Here is a 21,373-nt window from a genome sequence, read left to right on the forward strand (position 1 = left end):
ACTACTCGACCATGTCGTCAAACACAGCACAGTCATTCCATGCCCAGCTGTCCAGCTTTCGATGGGCAAACTCGGTGCAGGATGACTCGGGCCCCGCAGCAGCAGCAGCTCCGTCCGCCGGCGCATCCAACCCGTTCAACCGTGCGTGGACCAGCGTCAGCGGCTACATTCCCCTTCGTGGTGAGGGAGCAAGCAGGGAGGAGGAGGCGTACTTTGCCCTTTCGGTGAGTGGTGCTGCGACCAACATGTGTGTGTGGCCCCGAGTTGGCTGCCGACGCCGTCGTATGGTTGTGTGCCTTGACCTCCTTTGTTGACATGACATCTCCTTTCTCTGAATCGTTTCTGCTACTACAGCGTTGGGAGCGGTGAGTCTCAGATTGTCGGGCAGCAGCGCTGACAGCTTCAGCTTCCTGGGGTTCATTGCATGCGTCGTGGGCGGTATGGCATGCTTTGGCATTGCCTTCCTCTTCCTGCCGATCCGTCAGTATATCATCCACCTTCCCTCGACCTCGACCTCGACCTCTAGGCTCATCGTGCTAACCCGTCAGTGGCATTGAAGCCAAGGAAATTTGCCCTGGCGTTCACTCTGGGCTCTTGTCTCTTCATGTTGGGCTTTGCGATCCTCCACGGTCCCATGAACCGTAAGCTAGCATCCGCGTCGTCATCAGCTCACGCATCACAGACCTCAAGCACATCATCTCGGCTGAGCGTCTTCCCTTCTCGGCGGCGTACTTTGGCTCCCTGGGCCTGACTCTGGTCTTTGCCATCTACCTTCGCTCCACCATCGGAACGCTGGTCGCGGCCATCGTCCAGGTGGGTGCCATACACTCTTTGTATGCTAACCCAACAGGTCGTTGCCCTCCTCACATATCTTGCCGCCTACTTCCCCGGAGGCACCACCTCTCTTAGGTTTGGCGGTCAGATGGCGCTGCGTGGAGCGTCAAGCCTCCTCCCCATCTAAGTGGCGTAGGAAGGGTGACAGAAGACGACTGAAGACGCCTTCCAGGCTTCCACCAGCGTAGAGAGCACGGTTGCAGAGGGGCATGCTGATGGCCCCTGCATACATTAATATTGCAGACCGTAGTCCCGCTCACTAGTGCGTGGCATGTACTCGATAGATAGATATGAGAACGTGCAGCAGCATGTGAGAGGTCAGTCTCCTATATGGGGGCACGGGCACATACACATCGGACTGAAATGCTTCCGTTCGATGTGGAGGAACTCCATGTTGATCCCTCTCCAACTCGGCATCACCTTGCTTGTCTTCCCCCACTCGTCCACCGCCCTCCAACACCACCATGGGCGACGGGCCCGATATTCTCTCGGTCCCGTCAAGACTGGTACAAACGTAGGTCTGCAACGTCTGTCAACTCTGACCTCGCAGCATCGACGGGCACGAGGCCGCCGTGAACGTTGTCCGCTACAACCATGGGTCTCGATACGTTCTCTCGGGTTCGACGGACAGGACCATCCGGCTGTGGAACCCGGCCATTGGAAAAGAGATCAAGGTGTATAGGGGACACGCACACGAAGTGTTGGCACTCGACATGTGAGCTTTACAAGTCACGCCTGGACGCTAACGTTCAGCGCCCACGACAACGCCAAGTTTGCCAGCTGCGGTGGCGACAAGATTGTGTTTGTGTGGGACGTGGCCAGCGGCGTGGCTCTGAGGAAGCTCCAGGGCCACTTTGGAAAGCTCCATGCTGTTGCATTCAACAATGACGGCGGTCTACTCGCGAGCGGTGAGATTCTCGTTTGCACGAAGTGCTAATCTCTCAGCCGGGTTTGACGCCAAGATCATGCTCTGGGACATGCGTGCACAGGCCCGCGATCCACTGCAGACCATCAAGGGCGCGACCTCGTCCATTACCAGTCTGACCATCCCGCCAGAATCGGTTGAGATCATCGCCGGAAGCCAGGATGGGCATGTTAGGACATACGACATGCGAATGGGCAAAATGGTCGAAGATTGTGTCGGAGGTGGGTTTGCATCGGTATGAGTGTACTGACCTCGCAGCTCCTGTCGCTGCTGTTGTTCCCTCCCCCTCGTCGCCAAGGGACACGATGCTCGTGTCTTCCTTGGATGGTAAACTCCGCCTGTTTGACAGGTCAAATGGCCAGGTAGGTTACATCGCCCTCATTGTGTGCTAACCTGTACAGGTCCTGCAGACCTTCTCCGGCCACAGAGTATCAGAGTCTGGCCCCCGGTCTCGACCGGCCTTCAATCGTGGTGAAGGTGCCGTGATTGCCGGTGATGAAGACGGACGTCTCTGGAGCTGGAATGTGCTTGACGGCAAGCCGCTGTCGGCCGACCCTCCAGCACCACATAGACGCGCGATCACGGGCGTCATTACCAACCCGAACGGCAGGGAAATGGTGACATGTAGTCTTGGTGAGTGTGGACCACTATGACTAGAGCTGATGACAGACGGCACCATCAAAGTGTGGGCCAAGTGATGCCAATGACGTGCCAAAAACGAGTTCAACCGCCGCCAAAGAGGTAGCGAGCCCCACTGTATGCATAGTGACACTCCATTGTTCAGATCACCGAACGCAAACACGCCGCACAGTCCGCACCCAGCTCCATCACCACTCATGTCCCCTGACCCACATCAAAACAACAAACCCCATCACTCACTCTCTTCGGTTACCTGACTCCCTCTTTCCGTCTCTTACATACTGTCGTGGACCGCTCACTCACACGGCTCTGCGAGCTCGACTTTGGCTAGAAAAGACCAACTCAGAAAGCAACTCTTTGATTCGTATCCATTCGAACTACTGCCACTCCAGACGTCAGCACCACGCGTTTCTGCAGTCGACGCCATCCACATCCATAAACCAATCCCAAACCAACCCCAGACAACTATCCCCCAACAGCAGTAACATGACGGCCGTTTTCACCGCTTACGAAGGTAACAGCTATGGAGCTAAAGTTATGCTATGCAGCTGACACATCAGTTCTGAGCTTTGTCTCCCTCGCCCTTCTTCTCTTTGCTGCCCCGGCCATTGTCCTTCCCTCCAAGGTCACCAAGGTCCCGTCCGGTATCTACTCGTCTACCACTGTCTCTCTCGTTCTTGTCGCCATTGCCAAGTCGTCCCTCGCCATTATTGAGACTTTTATCAATAAACGTCATGGCGCTCAAGGCACCCTTTGTGACGTTGACGCGGCACTGTAAGTACCAGATTGGCGCAATCTTGGCCACTGGCATTTGCCATTATCAGGCTGACGGACTCCACAGCATGGTATTTTGCACTACCGCTGTTGTCGCGCATATTCCTCTCGTAGCTCTGGTGAGTGCCACTACCAACAACAACCAAAAACCATCAGAACACAGAAGAACATTCCTCATCACCAGCGTCATCAAGGCCATCAGCTGACACTTCTTCACAGAACATTTACCGGCAGACGACGCTGGCAATCAAGCCGTGGTCGTTTTTGGTGTCTGTGGTCCTGCTCATCGTCGTATATGCACTCGGTGTTGCCCCGCTCATCGCGGTACTCGCCGCCTGGAACTCGGCCAACGTGTCCTACCTGGGCGTATGGTGGGGTACCTTTTGCCAGCCGACTATGAAGTGGTGGACTCCACGTGAGTACAGTTGTCTGCCTGTTACATTGTCGACTGACATGTAGTCCGTCTTTCCACCCTTTTCGTGCCCCTTGGTATCTCGTGGATGCTGTGCGTCCCTGCCATCATCAATGTGACCTGCCACGCCCACCGCCTGTCGGCCAAGCAGGTCTCCCTTTCCCTCCACCACCTTCGTCGCAAGGTGTTCACCATGGCCATCTCTACCCTTCTGGTCGCCGTGTTCCTGATCATTGAAGCTGTCTCGGGCGGCTCGTCGGGATACTGGGCCGGTCACGCTGTTGAAGGTGAGTTGGACGTTTACGGGCCATAAACTGACATCAGGCGCCACGGGTATATTTGTCTTTCTTTACACCCTCGACTGGGCCATGTTGCGCATGTGGGCCCGCTGGCTTGGCATCCGCACTCGACCCGACGAATCATTCACCATGATCAACAGCCGCGACCACCTCCCCCTCGACCCGGAGCCGCCGGCCTCCATCATGCACTACACGGCACCTGCGACCCCCTCGATCCAGAACGCCGAGTCTGACGCCGGCACCATCCACATCATGTCTCGTGAAGAACACCGCGCCTACGTCCTCAAGATCCGTCCGCGCGACGCCGAGTCTACCATTGGTCGAAGCGTATATGCACCCTCCATGGCGCCGACGGGGCCTGCCCCTCCTTCCCCCCGCGACGACGAGGTGGAGGAGGCGGTCAAGACTCGGCTCCGGGACTTTCGCTTCGCTCGCCCCGCGGTCACTGTTCTTCCTGATGCTGGTGTGGTGCCGGTCTCTACGCGCGGCCCTGCTCCGGGAGTCCGGTTCCCGGGTTCTGACGATGACGCGGAAGATGTGCTCGACAGCATTCGCCCTTGCGCTACTTCCATCTACCCGACCATTACGCGCCATGCGCAGAGCGCCACTTCCTCGTCGGCCCCCTCATCTCCAGCTCCTTCCGCCCTCTCGCTCGACTCGGAGTCCGACGAGTCCGACCTTGATGGGGGTTCGGTGACGAGCGTCAGCACGACCCACACTTTCGAGGCCAAGGTCGATGCGCATGTCATGCCCACCGCTATTACCAACATTGGCAACACTGAAGACGGCATCGAGACTCTGGACAGCAGCGATGACGAAGACGACCTCGATGACCATGACGTCGTGGAAATCCAGACGCCCGTCGCCGCCCGCCTCACCTCTCCGGAGGACCAGGAGGCCGCTTGTGCAGCTACATTCGCCACCACCACCATTTCAGACGGCGAACACCCTTTCCTGAACCCCATCACCATCCCGCTCTCGCCCGAAGCCATCGAGCAGATGGCGGCCAAGCTCCGCCCCGAGGTCCGCCAGAAGTGGCAGGACAACGGACACTGCTTCTTCGTCGTCCCGACGTTGACGCAGATTGCCGACGCCGAGCGTATTCTCTACTCGCAGCGGGACGCCAAGGTGCCTTACCTGTACGACTCTTCCCGCGAGAGGCGGAGTGCCGTGGACGCGATGAACTCTACGCACGCGTTCACGGAGCGGTACGAGCCCGAGTACACGGTCTTGTTCTCTGCCGACTGGCTCAAGTATCCCCGCGACCAGCCGATGGGGCTTCCGCTCCAGGACTACGAGACGGAGCTGAATCCTGTTAGACAGGAGGAGTGGGAGGGAGAGACTGCGGTGTTTCCCTGTTAAACGGCGGGGAAGTAACGTACTCTGTCGCCGCTCAAAAGTAGTTATCAGTGTTTTATTTAATATTTTCCCGATAATAATATGAATGACAATGCCTCAACTTGAACTGGCCTGCCCCGCCCGTGAGGGACTGCCCAACAGGTAAATTATGTTACACGTTGTGTATAAATGCAAATGCCTTGTCACCGTAACCCGAGAGACCTGGTTGCTTCAGTGATGTAAATGCAAGGTATGAAGCGTATCGTCGGAGTCGTCCAAAGTTCGATTTTGTTGGCAGCGTTGACCTCCAACCTCGCTCTCGAGACCCTCCTCATCCATCAGGTGTTTGACATGCCCTCCAAGCTGACTCGTTTTCATTGTTCATGTCTGTTTCTCGGCCGAAACCTACACCACATAGTGCAGAGTCGACATGTATTGTCAATATCCTGAATAAATAAATATTCTAATAACAAAAGAAGCCCAGTCAGTCATCGTACGGCACTGGCGAGCGTGGTAGCTGTCATGCTGGGGTAGTCTGGTGAGGACCGCCTGGTTATGCACGACAAACTGTGGTGCTAACAGGAGGAGGTCGGATGCCATACTTACTACGACATCTACTGTGACGGACCGTCAGATTTCCACCCTCGTCTCACTACACAGTGGCGTTGTCCGGGCAGACGTGCCAAGCGCGAGGTCGACCCATCGCCACCACCTCGAAGCGTGTAGCCTTGGGCGGGATGTGCGGCAGCTGAGCGCCATGCAACTGACCGTCATTGATACCTAGGTCTCCTGCCGCTCTCTCAAGCCGTCCCTCATGTGTATAGAGCAATCGATGGGAGTGTTCGAACTGTGCATGCCATTTTGGCCGAGCACCATGGGGTAACAACACGCTCAGATGCTCCCTGCCACAAACTCTGACTGCCAGGAGCTAAATTGATGCATCACAACCCACGTCGGTGGCAAGTCGTTCGGTCCAAGCGATATGGACACGAAGCAAAGACATGTGCCAAGCGCAGGTGAAGGTTACGCGTGGACCGGTGTCTCGTCTACTGTAGAGCACCGCCGTGAGAAAAAGGAGGCAACCTGCGTGATTGAGTCTCGGTTACGTTGAGAACATGAAGCTAGGGAGTGCCTGGGGAGAAGAAGTCGAGAGCAGGCAGGTGTACAGTAGCGTGGATCAGTCAGCAGAACCAAACACGAGTAGCAAGGGTGTTTCCGATGTGGCCAAAAGGCCAATGCATGTCCTGTCTATTTCTGTTTGGGTCAGCAGACAACTCGGTATCGCAATCACCCACCATCATACGCATGTACGCCAAGAGCAGCGCGCCGGAACCGGTTGCCACACCGACGAGGTACTGGAGGATCGAGAACTTTGCCTGCTCGATCTGGGTACGCAGACCGGCAATCTCCGACTCGATACGGGTATCCACCTCTTTGATCTTGAGCTCCTGCTGCGCCGACTCGTCGCGAATGCGCCCCTTTTCCAGGTTCAAGTCGAGACGCACACCGGCCTGTGTGCGTGTGATTTCCTCTCGGAGGCGTTGCTTGAGCTTCTCCACGTCGGCCATGAGACGGTCATTCTCGGCCTTCATGAGCGTCAAGTCGTTCTTCTCGTGTAGCTGGAGCTCGGATTTGAGCTGCGCAAAGTCGACGTTCTGGGTGTAGCGTTGCTGCAGGCGTCAGGACAATGTTCACTCGAAGAAGAACCTGGCGCTGGGCCTAGTGACGAATTGGTAGTGCCGCAGGTGCGTCTGGGTGAACCGGCACCTGCCCCTTGACCAGGGAAACACCACACCCCTCTCTCACGTCAAACGCACCTTCTCCTGCTCGGCCTTGCTGACCAGGCCACCCTCCATACTCCGGATACTCTCATCGACCGCGTCCGCCAAGACGGTCATGACGCCTTCGGCCTGTTCGCGCGTCATGCCGTGCTGCTGGAGCCGCTCGACAAAGAGCTGCGTGTCAAAGTGGCTGGCAGACATGGGACTGGTGGTGTGCAGGGATCGTGCGCGGTGCTGGCGCTGGTGCCGGGCAGCGGCGGCGAATGCCATGGGAGCATAGCGAGTAGGTCCAGGCGTGCGGAGAGCTGTGTCGTCAGTAATTGATGGGTAAGGGAGTCTGATGGTAAGAATGTACACACCGCAAGCGAGTGCAGCACCTGCACGGGATGTTGTAGGCTGTGAGAGAATGCTGCTGAGCATGGTGTATGTGTATATGTCAATAGAGAAGTGAGTAGAGATGTGAGCGTCACAACATGGACACCGTGATGCCCCTGCCGATGCGCAGACGCGTCTACAGGCCCACAGCCCTCCGTTACGAGCGCGGCTATACCGTGATATCGCGGCTCGGCAGATTGATCCCGTCTGGTGGCAAATGCCAGGCTCGTCAACAGGCTGGCACGCCTTTGCTTACGTACACACGCCTTCCGTTGAAATTTCCGCAACCCGTTCAAGTCCACCTTGCAAGTGACGACCGGTTCTGCACAACACAACCACCCTCAACCCCTAAAACACGATGCAGGTGGGCACAACACTTAACAGGCGAAAGGATACCATGCTGACAGAGCCAGTCCGACGAGATCATTTGGTCGGTCATCAACCAGCAGTGAGTACCCGAGAGCTGTTGAGCTCGTGGAGATGGCGAACGTCGTTGGAATGACGCTAACAACCTCAAAGGTTCTGCTCGTACAAGGTCAAGTGAGCCCACACCCCGCCCAAACCGAGACACCAGAGGACACTGTATAGCTGACGCCCCGTGTCTAGGACCGTTACGCAGAACTTCTGTCGTAATGAGTACAACTTGACGGGTTTCTGCTCGCGCCAGAGCTGCCCGCTCGCCAACTCGCGCTATGCGACGGTTCGCGAGAAGGAGGGTGAGTGCGAGACCAAGGCAGTTGCTACCTGCCAGCTGTGCCTCTGCCAAAGAGAGCCGTCGCTGACAGCGCAGGTGTCATCTACCTCTACGTCAAGACCATTGAGCGTGCGCACTCTCCCGCCAACCTGTGGGAGCGCATCAAGCTGTCGAGCAACTACACCAAGGCGCTGGAGCAGATTGACAAGGAGCTCATCTACTGGCCCAACTTTATTACGCACAAGTGCAAGCAGCGTCTCACCAAGATTACGCAGTACCTCATCAAGATGCGCAGGTTGAGCCTGACCCAGCAGTGAGTACAGCAGGAGGTGTACCTCAAACGGGCGTGTTCTAACTGGTTCCTCTAGGCCCAAGATGGTCGGTATCAAGAAGAAGCTGGAGCGCCGTGAAGCCACTCGCGAGCGCAAGGCCCTCGCTGCCGCCAAGCTCGAAAAGTCGATCGAGAAGGAGCTGCTCGAGCGTCTGCGGTCCAAGGCGTACGGCGATGCCCCGATGAACGTCAACGAGGACGTGTGGAAGCAGGTGCTCGAGATGGACAAGGGCAAGGGCAGGCTCGAGGAGGACATGGAGGACGACGAGTCCCTCCTCGACGAGGAGGAGTGGGAGGGAGGCGAGCGCGAGTTTGTCGAGGACTCGGACGACGGCAGCGAGATTGGCGACCTGGAAGACTACTCTGGATCCGAGTTTGACGAGTTTGACTCGGACGGAGACGATGGCCAGGACTTCCCCTCGGACTTGGACGTCTCGGACGAGGAGGAGGGAGACGAGGAGGACGACGACGAGGAAGAGGCCGGCAGCGACGCCGAGGGAAGCGACGAGGACAAGCCCGCGCCCAAGCCCTCGAAGAAGCCCTCGGCTGCCGCTGGCTCGAAGCGCAAGGCCGTCAAGGACCCCAAGCGTGGTGCCAAGAAGCGTAAGTTGGCAACATCCCACGAGTTACTTTGTGCTAACGTTCAGGCCCCCACGTCAACGTCGAGTACGAGATGGAGACCGAGCCCCTCTCGCGCGAGATGGTCAACAACTGGTAGACAGCAGCTTTCCTTTTTCTTCCCTCTCCTCCTGTATACCCCTCACTGTTACCCCTCGCTGCGTCCGGGCGGCGGCCGCAGCCTTACCGCATATCTCTATTCTCTCGGGAGTACCCCTGCATGCATACAACATGGTTGTCGAGCAACACCGTCCAAAGTAGCAGAATGTAGCGGGCTGCCTCGACAATGTCTCTCTCTCCGACTTGACCCTCCTGCACCATCTAGTCGTCGTCCGACTCGTCCGAGTCCAGATCGAGCTGGAACACTGCACCAGGGTCGAAGCGCCGTCCGCTGTCCTCCTGCACGACCTGCACTTGGTCCGCCTTGTCGTCTGCGGGTTTCTCTGAAAGGCAGTTGTCAGCTTTGGCCCAAGACCGCCCACAGCTGTTGGTATCTCCTCACCTTCTCCAATCACGCCCACATCTCCCACACCGCTCATGCTTCCCTCGAGCTGGAAGAGCAGTCCTTGACGCATGTTCATCTCGTTGGGCCATGGTGTCGCCTGCGCCTTGTCCACGGGGGCGAGGAGGGACGAGACGGGCGCCGACGTCGAGCGCGCCAGCGCGTGCGCGTGCGCGAGGAGGACGGGGACGTCGACGGGGTCTGCGGTGCGTTAGCTAGTGTGGCAACATGGATGGTCTAGCTCTCTGCAACTCACCCCTTTCGCTCTTGTCAATGCCCTCTGCAACCTTCTTGCCCTCGTCCACCATACCTTCCAACTCGATCCTGCCGCCTTCCAGCTCCTTTATCAAGCTGCGTACCCTGCCCTCGAGAGCTGACACCTCGGCCTGTTTGGCGAGTAGCTGGCCCCATTTGCGTTGGTGTTCCTCTGCCTCTTTGGCCAGCGCGTCGAGCTGCGACGCGGACTGGACGAGCGAGGCGTGCAGCGCAGGAACGTCGGCGGCACCCGAGGGCAGGGCGGTGAAGAGCTCGTTCAGCAGGGTCTGCTGGGTCGTGAGCGCCAGGAGGAGGGAGGTGCGCATCGGCGGGTCTGTGAGGGGCTGGGCCATGGTGCGTGGAGAAGTTGTAGGTGTAGGTGTAAGATGAAGAAGGATGAGAGAACGAGGACAACATCACGAAGAGTCGATCCAGTTCTGGAACAGACATGCCCCCCAGGCACCGGCGGTCAGCGAGCACGGAGGCTGATTTCTCACCCACCCTGTGCTCCCATTTCTCAGATTTGTTGGTCCACACAGACGTCACTTCTCTCATCCACAACGTCCCACCAGATACCCCCCACCATGTCACTCTCGGTCGGTACACTCAACCTCAAGTTTATGCAGCGGGCTGCGGCCCAAAAGGCCGTCGCATCCGGCACCGCAGCGCCGGCAGTGGTCGAGCTGCCCAAGGGCGTCGACAAGGCCGAGGAAGAAGCCAAGTGGGTGCTTCCCGCGCGTTCAAGACCGGCCACCTCCAAGACAGCCGCTTCTGCCACGACCAAGCCCAGCTCCAGCACTGCCAGCGAGGCCGGGCCATCGCGTCCGAAGGTCCAGTTTGTGGCCTCGTACATGCCCTTTGTGGAGGACCCCGTCGGTGCGGCGTCTGGGTCCGCTGTCTCGGGCGGCGGGCGCCGTGCGTTTGGCGGATGGGGCGACAAGCCCGCCGCGGCCGACGACGACGACGAGGATATGAGCGGTGCCGAGGACAAGGCCCACAGCGACGACGAGGTGGACGCGCAGACCATCAGGCGGAAGAACAAGGGCAAGGCGAGGGACGACGGCAAGGTGAGTCCAGCTCGCAGTGGTCAACTTGTCTAGAGCTGGAACTGACGGGCTACACAGCGCGCCCAGCCGATCCCAGAACACATCCTCCAGCGCACCGCCTCGCGCATGTCGCGTATCGCCACACCCGAGCCCGAGGACTTGCCCGAGACGACGTTTCGCAAGCCGGCCGGGTTCGACGATGCGGCGCCCAAGAGGAGCAACAGCAGGAAGGGCGGCAGCAACAAGTCCCACTCGAGCTCACCGGCGCCCGGCGCACCGCCCAAGCAGTCGCTGTCCGTGGCCGACCGGATGCGCGCGACCATCACGAGCATGAAGAACGTCGCGGTCGGGAACGGCAGCAGCAGCAGCAAGGGCAAGAAGCGCGCGGCCGGCGACGAGGACGGTGACGGGTCGTCCCCGCCCGCGCCGGCAAGTGGCGAGAGCGCCGACGGTGCCGCCAAGCGGGCCAAGGTGGACAAGAAGAAGGCCGTCGCGGCGCCTGTCAAGGACAAGGCCGAGAAGAAGTCGGGCGGGCCCAAGCTGTCTGCCATTGACGAGCGGGCCAAGGCGCTCAAGGCCGCTGACAAGGCGGCCAAGAAGGCGGCCAAGACGAAGGGCAAGCAGTAGTGGTAACGCGCGAGAGGGGAGATCTGCATGTGCATAGAGACTGCATTCTGGGTGTGCGCATAGAGACTGCATTCTGGGTAATATGTACGGCTTCGTAATGTAAGCATTTCGCATGGTACTACTGCTGTCAGCGTTGGATGTAGGTGCTGGTGTGGTGACACTGCCGGTGTGGGTGGCCTTGCCACTAACGCTAATCTTCACGGCTGGGTACGAAACTCTGCGTGCCTGTCTCAAGCACGCTGCACAATCTCGAACCCTCCAAGCGACACCCTCACCGCCGCCGCCATCTACATCCATGCACATCTGCTGCTCGTCTGACGCTCCTCTGCAGTGCTCCGAAGATAAGTGGTGGGCAAGATCCTTCTATCATCATCTCTTGTTTGTTCCGTTTTTTTACACCAGCCCCAGTCCGTCTCTCTCTCTCTCTCTCAACTCCTGTAAAAGTCTTGTATCTGCGAGAACCCTGATACATTACTCGTATAAGGCCCTGGGGCTGCGCTATGCAAGGCCTGTCTCTATGATACCAGAGCTAACGGGTAGCACAGAGAACAGTGATGGGAGGGGGGGAGGGGGGAAAGCATACCAAAAGACACCATACAGGTGGTTTTTTGGAGACGCTTAGATGGTCGAGGGGAAGAGCATGATGCGGCACGAAGCACCGAACACCTTGGCGGGGAGGTTGGTGGCGAACTTGCCCTTGACGACACCCGAGTTGCCGTGGGGGCGCGAGATGCGGCCCCAGATGACGCGGACACGCGAGCCGTTGATCTCACGCTTGGCCTTGTAGACGTAGGCGATGCGCTGGGAGGGTCAGTATTTTTGTGTCTGGTAGAGGAAATTGGGCTTCCGCGAGGGGAAGGGGGATGGGATGGGATGAAGAGGTTGGGGTGCACGGTAGCTGAACGCCATCGTTCCAACATCCTAGGTCCCAGAGCTGTAGACGTGACGCTAGAGGAGACTTCAAGACGACTGGGTGCCCGGACGGAAGATTGAAGATCTGCAAGAAACCACAAATTCAATGTGTTCCTTGGATAAGTCTCCTGTCCATCCCCCAACGCTCGGTCTCCAGCTCGGGCATCCGCTCTCCTCCTCCAATGGACCCCCCTCTCCTCCTCGCTTCTGGCCCAATTTCGTTCTCGGACCCACCTTGCCAAGGTACGAGCGGGCGGTCTCCTTCGAGTCGACACCCTCAATAGCGACGAGCGACTGGTTGGGGCGCGAGTTGCGCTTTCCGCGCTTGTGACCGAGGATGCGGCCCTTGGTGTAGAGACTGTAGAGGAGGAAATCGCGAGGTTGTGACCAAGAGTTTCGACAGTTTCGACAGATTGGAAGTTGGGGAGAGTTTGGCGGCAGGAGGGTTACAGGGAGGAGAACGCCAGATGGAGCGTGCGGATCGACATCGAGAGCAGACGGAGCGCGAGAAACGGGAACGGCGAGGTCAGCGGATTGTCCACGGGGTCATGCTCGCTGCTGGCGACGTACCGAGTGGAACCCATTGTCTGCTTTTTCGTGTTGAGGGATGGAGAAAGGCAGTGGAGAGTGTAGTAGCCAGATAGCACCGGCCGGCAGCGACCCACCGCACAGAGCACAGACGGGGCCAGGCAAGGGCCGACCCACAGCCAGGAATTTCGTCGACGGCAATATCGCCGGACATTTACAAGTGTGGCACAATGGCTTTGGGAAACGGAGATGCCAATGAGTGTCCGTCGTTGTTTATGCCCCCCGTTTAAACGATGGCGTGAGAGACCGATTCAGCCGATCAGCCGGATGTACACGCCGGACAGAGAGAGCTGTTTCGTCCCACCTGGCCCACCTAATACCGGGCCACGCTGCAAAGCTGCAATGCTGCACGCTGGCCGCTGGCCATCTCGCACGCAATAGGTCGTCGTTTGTGGATCTCTGACAGTCATGGCTCACGTCTGAGACAAGGCAAGACAAGTCATAGCACACACCACCGCCACTGCCAAGGTGTGTGCCATGTCGGGCCAGTCGGGCCAAGCCTGACAAACAACGGCCTTAGCCCGCCACATGGAGATTCAACAGCTCTCATCCCTACCCGTGGCATTTACTATCTCTAATCGACACACTCCGTATTCAATAGCAATGTTGGACAGCGGTACAGTGAGGATTAGGGATGACACAGCGCGCCAAGAGATATCCTCTGGCCTCTGGCTGTGCATATCGCGGACACAGATGCACAAATCCCACGAGAACTAAATCCTATTGTGACGCTGGCCCGCCTGGCAGTTGACAAACGAGATCTTGCGCCGACACTTGCCTACCCGTCGCTTCCGTGCCACGACTTGTCCCCCCTGTGCGCATGCAAAGAAGCCCCGCCAGAGCCAGAAACGGCATGTCTGCATGTCTGTCTGCTCACCAAACGAGTCTGCATTCCTCCGCCCAACCCAACCCACACAGTTCCCCGTCCATTCTGACGTGCCCATTGCCATGAGCGGAAGTATGGAGCTACCTAAACCGCTGGCCGCTGGCCCTCGTCGTCTGTCACGGATCACGGAGCCATTACGGGCCGTACAATCGGGGGGTGAGAGCCTTGCCGCCCCAACTGGAGGCGTTCCTCGGCACTCTTGGGCGGGCAGGGGTGTTGAAAGCGACGCTGAGATCCTTGGGTGTGCCATCTGCTTGGCGCCGTTGCAACGTGCACAGGCCACCAACTGCCACTGTGTGGGTGGTGTCACTATGGGTCCAGGCGGGGGACGCCGCCTTTGGCGCACGGTTGTCTCCGCAGAGAGATGCCACCCAAAGCACCAGTTGGGGTCCAGTTGTGCTTGAGCTGTTGCACCAACAAAGTGGTGTCTCAACGGACATTGTGTATGCATACGGAGACAGAGAGAGCGTGTGGTACTGTGGGTATCCTGTGCACGAAAACGTGACGACGAGGGAGGGAAAGGCCGGGGAGAGGGTAGGGCTTTTGGGTGGCAATACAGGGAAAGGGCTGTTGCCAAGACTCTCACTTTCCCTTGTGTCTTCCTCCACGCGCGCGTCGTTGTGTGTCCGCCGTGGTGGGCCACCCACTCCACCCCATGCCACCCACCCATACGACTCTCCTCTCCCCTCTCTGGCCCTCTGGGTGGATCCGTGGGTCAGAGCGGCCTGTGCTGCCGGGCCCGTTCATCCCAACTCTGGTCGTCGTCCTCTTCATCCTCTCTCATCCCCTTCTCACTCGTCCGTTCTTCTTTTCTACTGACCGCTGCGTCTTCAAGCAAACCCCCCCTCCCGGCTTGCTCCTTTCTGTCTGTCCCCCGACCCCACCCACCCACCCCTCTCCGTCAACCGACAAGGCATATCGAACCATCTCGAGCCATCTCTTTGCTCCTCGTCAGCTAGGATCACCCCCCAACCCCACCCACACACTCTTTAGTCTCTACCCACCTCCCACAAACAGCGCCGCCATGGCCGCCCTCACCTCTTCCCTCATCCTCGCCGCCCTCCTCACCGGCGTCAACGCCCAGGAGTCGGCCGCCAGTGTTGCCAGCACCGTTGCTGCCGCAGGAACAACCGCCGCTGCTGTCACAACGACGGCCGCTGCCGCCGCCGCCACGCTGTCGCTGTCGATCAACTCGAACCTCCCCCAGACCGCTCCCACTGGTCCCAGCGGCTTTGTCATCCCGTGAGATTTCCATCTGCAGAATGGGTGGTTGTTCGTCGTCCAAGGCCAGCCGTCAACACAACCCAAAACACGCTCCACGACTACAGTTTTCGTAGTGTGCCTTGTTGGTGCCAAGAAACCATCGGGGGTGCTGTTGTTGTGTGGTGGGGTGTCTGTCTCAATGGTCCGGCGACGGACAATTGCACAGCATGGCTTGGCCGAACACGCTGCTCCTGCCTGTGTGGTGAACCCTTTTCGCTGACACTACGTAGCTCGCTGTCGGCCATTGTCTCTAATGCGGTCTCTGACTCGACGATTGGTCTGGACACGACCTACTCGGCCGGTGCTCAGCCCACGGGTGTGTCGCGTGCTCCCGCAATCCCTACCGCCATCTCGTCGGCAAACTACCCGGCCCTCGATGTGACCCCCAGCGTCAACTCGACCGAGGTCCAGGCGTGGATCAAGGCGATCGACTGGAGCGCCGTGCCCACCTACTCGCAGACCACGGGCGAGTGTGCGGGATCCCCGTCTGCCCAGACCGACGGCCGCTGTTGGTGGACTTGCGGCGGCTGCACTCGCGAGACCGACATCAGCGAGTGCCCCGACAAGCTCACTTGGGGTCTCTCGTACGACGACGGACCTTCGCCCTACACCCCTCTCCTCCTCGACTACCTGAACGAAAAGGACCTTACTGCCACCTTCTTTGTTGTTGGCTCGCGTGTCGTCTCGCGCCCCGAAATGATCATCTCCGAGTACATGGCCGGCCACCAGATCTCGATCCACACCTGGGCTCACCCTGCTCTTACCACTCTTACCAACGAGCAGATTGTTGCCGAGCTCGGCTGGACCAAGAAGGCCATCTACGACGTCATTGGTGTGACCCCCAACACCTTCCGTCCCCCTTACGGTGACATTGACGACCGTGTCCGTGCCATTGCCGCTCAGATGGGTCTGACCCCTATCATGTGGACCAGGTCCTCGGGCACCACCTTTGACACCACCGACTGGAACATTCCCGGTGGCCTCGCTACCGGCGAGTCGGCCCTGTCCAAGTTTGAGACCATCCTCGAGACGTACGTCCCCAAGCTCGACACTGGCTTCATCGTCCTCGAGCACGACCTGTACCAGCAGACCGTCGACCTCGCCGTCGGCTACTTCCTGCCCCTCGCCGAGTCGCGCGGCTACAAGATGGAGTCGATCATCGACTGTCTCGGCCTCCCCCAGGCCGAGGCCTACATTGAGACCTCGTCCAACACCACCACCACCCTCATCACCTCGGACCCCGCCGGCTCGACCTTCTTCCAGCCCGTCGTCGGCACCCAGACCGGTGAGGCCGTCGTCGCCTCGACCGGCACCCTCGCCGGCTCGGGCGGCTCTGCCGGAGCCTCGGCCACGGCGTCGACCACCGCCGGCACCAAGAGCTCGGGTATCGCCCGCAGCGTCTCGGTCGCCGCCCTCGTCGGCGCCGTTCTCGGTGCCATTGCTCTTGCCTAAACTCCTAGAGCTTTAAACCCACAACCCCAACACACAAGCTAGGAACCTTCCCTCATTCACACACCCTCACATATCTATCTCTCTCCCTCTCTCTTTTCCTCCCTCTATTCATGATTTCGCTATGGACACTTTACATGACATCGGAGCCATGGGCGCACACGACTTAGACGTCTACATACACAGCTCTGTGCGCTGGAACCATCTCTTCGTCCATTCTTCCTCTGCCACTCGCCCCTATCCTATAAACACACGGGGGGCAACATCATCATCCCCTCGGATCCTAGCTAGTGTTTGCTCAATGCGATGCAAACCCTCCTTACACTCATCCAGTTGGGTCTGGCAGGACACAAAGTGCTGCCACTTATCTCAACTGCCGCAGCCGCCGCAGGCCGCAGGCCCAGGTCCCACAGAGATCAATCGGAGAGCAGATCCATCCGCAGCAGCGCAGTTGCGACAGACCGGCGTTTATCCTGTGCCAAGTCTCAATGTGTGGTATCCTGCAGGTGTTGGGGTATGGGGGTGGAAACGCCGGTGTGAAAGTGAGCGTATTATTTCACGGTTTCCGCGTTCCACGTTGCACGACGACTCCGCGGCTTGGCGGTTGGCGATGAGGCGAGATGAGGCGGACACGCGCTCGGGCCAGGTGTTGCTGCACGCTGGCAGCTGGCTCCCGGGGGGGGGGGGGGGGGGTAGTACCAGTACGCGCGCTCTCATGGATCTCTGTCTTGGGACGTCGGCATGTGCTGTACTTGCACCTAGGCTGGGCACTGCGGATCGCCAGCCTGCAGCCTGATTGGAGTGAAGTGCGCCTGCGCTCCAGCCACGCTCCTGCCACACGCTCTTGGTACGGGTGGCACGGTGGCACAGTGGCACAGGGGCATCCTTGGCATGTCAAAGCAAACGTCTTGGCTGCGGTTGTTACCCTCTCTCTAGATCTCTCTCCCTTTACTCTCCCCAATCGCGGCCAATTGAGCGTTGGGCAGTTGATTTTGATTTTCGGTCGCTTGGGCTTGGCTGTAGACGGGGGGGTCTGTGAACGCGCCGCCCCCCTCTCCCGCCTCTTCCCGGTCGCGGCAGCGCGAGACAAGACCGCGTCGCGTCGCGCAACTCGGAAAATGTCTCACTCCAGCTCGCGCGCTCGCTTTCGGTCACTCTATCCACTTCATCGTCGTCTAATGTAACTATCTTGCAAAGATTAATGGCTCTTTTGCCTCGGGTCTTACAGAACCGGGCCTACCCGGTCTTCCTTGGCCACACTTCGCCACTATGCTCGTGTGGCGCCAAGGAAACTCCCTAACACTTTCGTCGTTTCTTTCCCTCCTTTCATTTTAGGCTTCCGGGCTCCTCCTTTGTCTTGCGCACAGACACACTACACTCCTTTTAGAGAAGCTTGACGCCCGACGCGCTGGCCTTGCCGTCGGCGGCGACCTTGACGACGCCGGCCCAGTTGGGGCCCGTGCCCGTGGGGACCTTGACCTCGACGTCGGTCTCGAGCTGGTACGTGCGCAGCTCGAGGCCGACGGTGGCGTACTCGTAGTCGGGGACCGAGACGTCCTCGGGACCCACGAGGAGGGCCGTGTTGGGGCGGACAAAGACCGGGATGAGGTCGAGCGGGTAGTCGGTCTTGGTGACGTACTTGGGGCCCTCGATGACCTCGCCGGTCCAGTAGCAGGTCCACTTGCCGGCGGGGATGTAGAAGGACGCCTTGGAGCCGTGGAAGACGGGCGCGACAAGCAGCGAGTCGCCGAACATGTACTGGCGGTCGAGGTGGGCCGAGGTGGGGTCCTCGGGGAACTCGAGGATCATGGCGCGCATGAGCGGCAGACCCTCCTCGTGGGCCTTGACCGACTGGCCGTAGATGTAGGGCATGAGACGGAGCTTCTCGCGCACCATCTTGGCAGTGACGGTGACGGCCTCCTCGCCATAGTTCCACGGGACACGGTACGAGTTGGAGCCGTGCAGACGCGAGTGCGACGAGAAGAGGCCAAACGCGACCCAACGGCAGAAGAGGGCCGGGTCGGGGAGACCCTCAAAGCCTCCAATGTCGTGCGACCAGAAGGCAAAGCCGGACGCCGCGAGCGACAGACCGCCGCGCAGGGTCTCGGCCATGGCCTCGTAGGTCGACTCGCAGTCACCGCCCCAGTGGACGGGGAAGCGCTGGCCACCGGCAGTGGCCGAGCGCGCGAAGAGGGCGGCCTCGTGCTTGCCGTAAAAGTTCTGCACAGTCTCAAAGACACACTTGTTGTAGAGGTGGGCGTAAAAGTTGTGGGCCTTGTAAGGGTCCGAGCCGTCGTGGTACTGGACGTCGACAAAGGGGATACGCTCTCCAAAGTCGGTCTTGACAGTGTCGACACCCATCTTGAGGAGCTTGGTAACGAGACCAGCGTACCACTTCCAGGCGGCGGGGTTGGTAAAGTCAACCACGGCCATGCCAGGCTGCCACTCGTCCCACTGCCAGACGTCGCCGTTGGTGCGCTTGATAAAGTAGCCGTTCTCAACACCCTCCTTGAAGATGGACGCGCGCTGGGCAATGTAGGGGTTGATCCAGACGCAGACCTTGACGCCGTACTCCTTCTTGACGTCGGCGAGGTACTTGGCCGGGTCGGGGAAGCACTCGGGGTCAAAGTCAAACGAGCACCAGTCGTAGCGCTTCATCCAGAAGCAGTCGAGGTGCAGGACGCGGACGGGGCACTTGCGCTCCTTCATCTGCTTGAGGAAGCCCGACACAGTGTTCTGGTCGTACGAGGTGGTGAACGAGGTGGACAGGTACAGGCCGTACGTCCAGGCCGGGGGGAGGGCAGGCTGGCCCGTGAGGCGGACGTAGTTGGCAAGAGCGGCCTTCATCGAGCCACCACCAATGATAAAGTACTCGAGGCGCTCGCCCTTCACCGAGACACCAATCTTGGAGCACTTCTCGCGGCCAACCTCAAACTCGACCTCCTCGGTGTGGTTGACAAACATACCGTAGCCCTTGGACGACAGGTAGAAGGGAACGTTCTTGTACGTCTGCTCGGACGAGGTACCACCGTCCTGGTTCCAGATACCGACAACCTGGCCGTTCTTGACGAAGGGGCCAAAGCGCTCACCAAGACCGTAGATGGTCTCGCCGACAGACAAGGTGACCTCGCTCAGCATGTAGCGGACAAGGGCCTGCTGGCGGGTGACATCGTGGGCGGTGTGGTCGCGACGAACCATGGTCTCGGCCAGAGTGGCCATGCAGCTCGACTGGCTCTGCGAGCCGAGGGTAAGGTGCCAGGGGACATCGGCGACACCCTGGCCCTTGGGGTGGGAAGCACACAGGAACTCGTCGGTTCCAGAGGTCGCGTCACTGAAGGTAAGGCCGTACGAGTAGGCCGCAGTGTTGACGTCGACGCTCAGCGAGCCAGAGGTGAAACCGAGGTGGTCGGCCTTGTCCTTTGAGACCGAGGTCTTGGGGGCAGCAGGAGCACCGTCGGGGTAGAGCTCGTAGTGGGGGCCACGCTCGCGGATACCAATGTGGTGGTCAATGCGGACCTTGAGGACATCGTTGGCAGGCGACGAGATGTTGACAGTCAGCAGGGGGCCTGCAAGTCAGCGTTTGTTGCACGAGACAGTGCGAGAAAGGAGGTGCGAGAAGGGACATGAGCTGAGTTGCAAAGTCCATCCCAGCGGAGCAACTCCCACGGTCAAGCTACAGCAAGCACTTCCCGCCGTTGGAACTGCGCCTCTGCCCACTTCGCCAGCCGCCCGCTTCGCTCGCGACCGACGTTCGCAGCTGCCCACCCTCCTTTCGCACGTCTACTCACTGTTAAGGGTGTCACCACGGGTGGCGACGTGACGGGGAGCGACGATGAACTCGAGGCCCTGCTCGTTGGCCTGGAGCACCTCGACAACCTCGACACCGCCGATAAAGTTGACACCCGTAGGGCGGCGCCAGCTGGGTAACGTCAGCGCCAAATTCTTGCCTACAGCTCAGAGTTGGGGCTCTCAGCCCAGCGCCGAGCACTCCACGGGGAGCGCGCTCGCTGGATCTGACCGCCCCCGAGCCTCGAGGTATTGTACTAACAGTCCGTCGGTGAACTTCATGACGAAGAAGAAACGCTAAGTTTGGAGAGGAGAGGTAGGGGGAGAATGAGATTTCTCGAAAGTTGCCGAGTGGGAACGTTTGAAGCTTGCCGTTCCGACTTGTGCTTGCAACTGACTGTTCTGAAGCAGATGAGAGCGATGGAGAGATGAAAGTTGCGACTATAACGCTGTTCGCTATCCTGGACGTGCTGGTGCATGCGCCGCTCCATGGCTCGAGAGACGGCCCACTCGTGACCAGTGTGGACGGGGTCCGCGGGGGCCCTTGGACGCACCTTTAGGACACCGGCCATACACCGGTACACCGGTCGAAATGGACCGATCGCCGTCCTTTGCCGGGGACCATTCGGCGCTTTGCAGTGGCAGATTGGCTGCAACCACCGCCCAAACAGCCTGTTCGCATGCATCAACCCCCCGAAACGACGCCGAGAATGCGACATGATAATGCATGCGCACACTCCAAAGTCCGCGGCGCGATGTCCACGCACCGAGCTCGCACGCTGCAGAGAACATGTCGAAGAAAAATCGAGGCCTGGCCGCCACTGTTCGTTTTGGACGGCACCGGTGTTGCAGCGGAGGGCGACGTAAGACCGGTCCTTTTGCCCCCCCCACTATTGCATCCATTGGGGGCTGCGAAACACCGGCCACCGGGCCAGCGGCCAGCGTGGGCAACGCACGCGCCCCGGCCAGCGGCCAGGCCGTGCGGACGTCGCGGTTGCAGGACGGGGCGCGGGGCATCTTCGCAACAAGCGCGCCCCCC

The 21,373-nt window shown here is 59.4% G+C and overlaps 10 protein-coding genes across 10 annotated transcripts; 6 read left to right on the plus strand and 4 right to left on the minus strand.

The window, feature by feature from the left end:
* Positions 1-11: 11 nt before the first annotated feature.
* SFT2 (protein transport protein sft2) lies at positions 12-961 on the plus strand (the record flags this gene model as incomplete). The annotated part of the gene is made up of 6 exons (XM_028619719.1): positions 12-224; positions 355-365; positions 407-480; positions 549-641; positions 683-813; positions 851-961. 6 exons carry the CDS (start codon positions 12-14, stop codon positions 959-961), a joined length of 633 nt encoding a protein of 210 aa, XP_028478691.1.
* A 337-nt stretch (positions 962-1,298) lies between these two features.
* On the plus strand, positions 1,299-2,457 carry EHS24_004092 (uncharacterized protein; the record flags this gene model as incomplete). Its single annotated transcript, XM_028619720.1, has 7 exons — positions 1,299-1,348; positions 1,385-1,549; positions 1,588-1,742; positions 1,780-1,980; positions 2,018-2,121; positions 2,170-2,392; positions 2,429-2,457. 7 exons carry the CDS (start codon positions 1,299-1,301, stop codon positions 2,455-2,457), a joined length of 927 nt encoding a protein of 308 aa, XP_028478692.1.
* Positions 2,458-2,884: 427 nt separating this feature from the next.
* Positions 2,885-5,245, plus strand: EHS24_004093 (uncharacterized protein; the record flags this gene model as incomplete). Its single annotated transcript, XM_028619721.1, has 6 exons — positions 2,885-2,912; positions 2,959-3,172; positions 3,240-3,291; positions 3,392-3,587; positions 3,632-3,871; positions 3,909-5,245. The coding sequence occupies 6 exons, from the start codon at positions 2,885-2,887 to the stop codon at positions 5,243-5,245; spliced, it is 2,067 nt and encodes a 688-aa protein (XP_028478693.1).
* Positions 5,246-6,402: 1,157 nt separating this feature from the next.
* EHS24_004094 (uncharacterized protein) lies at positions 6,403-7,422 on the minus strand (the record flags this gene model as incomplete). The annotated part of the gene is made up of 2 exons (XM_028619722.1): positions 6,403-6,891; positions 7,039-7,422. The coding sequence occupies 2 exons, from the start codon at positions 7,420-7,422 to the stop codon at positions 6,403-6,405; spliced, it is 873 nt and encodes a 290-aa protein (XP_028478694.1).
* A 313-nt stretch (positions 7,423-7,735) lies between these two features.
* Positions 7,736-9,120, plus strand: EHS24_004095 (uncharacterized protein; the record flags this gene model as incomplete). Its single annotated transcript, XM_028619723.1, has 7 exons — positions 7,736-7,741; positions 7,791-7,825; positions 7,897-7,917; positions 7,984-8,093; positions 8,168-8,384; positions 8,440-9,005; positions 9,050-9,120. 7 exons carry the CDS (start codon positions 7,736-7,738, stop codon positions 9,118-9,120), a joined length of 1,026 nt encoding a protein of 341 aa, XP_028478695.1.
* Positions 9,121-9,341: 221 nt separating this feature from the next.
* EHS24_004096 (uncharacterized protein) lies at positions 9,342-10,130 on the minus strand (the record flags this gene model as incomplete). Its single annotated transcript, XM_028619724.1, has 3 exons — positions 9,342-9,463; positions 9,523-9,723; positions 9,779-10,130. 3 exons carry the CDS (start codon positions 10,128-10,130, stop codon positions 9,342-9,344), a joined length of 675 nt encoding a protein of 224 aa, XP_028478696.1.
* A 231-nt stretch (positions 10,131-10,361) lies between these two features.
* On the plus strand, positions 10,362-11,450 carry EHS24_004097 (uncharacterized protein; the record flags this gene model as incomplete). The annotated part of the gene is made up of 2 exons (XM_028619725.1): positions 10,362-10,844; positions 10,902-11,450. 2 exons carry the CDS (start codon positions 10,362-10,364, stop codon positions 11,448-11,450), a joined length of 1,032 nt encoding a protein of 343 aa, XP_028478697.1.
* Positions 11,451-12,068: 618 nt separating this feature from the next.
* Positions 12,069-12,946, minus strand: EHS24_004098 (uncharacterized protein; the record flags this gene model as incomplete). The annotated part of the gene is made up of 3 exons (XM_028619726.1): positions 12,069-12,251; positions 12,597-12,720; positions 12,933-12,946. The coding sequence occupies 3 exons, from the start codon at positions 12,944-12,946 to the stop codon at positions 12,069-12,071; spliced, it is 321 nt and encodes a 106-aa protein (XP_028478698.1).
* Positions 12,947-14,860: 1,914 nt separating this feature from the next.
* Positions 14,861-16,551, plus strand: CDA2 (chitin deacetylase; the record flags this gene model as incomplete). Its single annotated transcript, XM_028619727.1, has 2 exons — positions 14,861-15,078; positions 15,330-16,551. The coding sequence occupies 2 exons, from the start codon at positions 14,861-14,863 to the stop codon at positions 16,549-16,551; spliced, it is 1,440 nt and encodes a 479-aa protein (XP_028478699.1).
* Positions 16,552-17,931: 1,380 nt separating this feature from the next.
* On the minus strand, positions 17,932-20,616 carry EHS24_004100 (uncharacterized protein; the record flags this gene model as incomplete). The annotated part of the gene is made up of 3 exons (XM_028619728.1): positions 17,932-20,114; positions 20,337-20,467; positions 20,597-20,616. 3 exons carry the CDS (start codon positions 20,614-20,616, stop codon positions 17,932-17,934), a joined length of 2,334 nt encoding a protein of 777 aa, XP_028478700.1.
* Positions 20,617-21,373: the final 757 nt, after the last annotated feature.

This window comes from Apiotrichum porosum, assembly GCF_003942205.1.
Source record: "Apiotrichum porosum strain DSM 27194 chromosome Unknown scaffold_2, whole genome shotgun sequence".
NCBI lineage: Eukaryota > Fungi > Basidiomycota > Tremellomycetes > Trichosporonales > Trichosporonaceae > Apiotrichum > Apiotrichum porosum.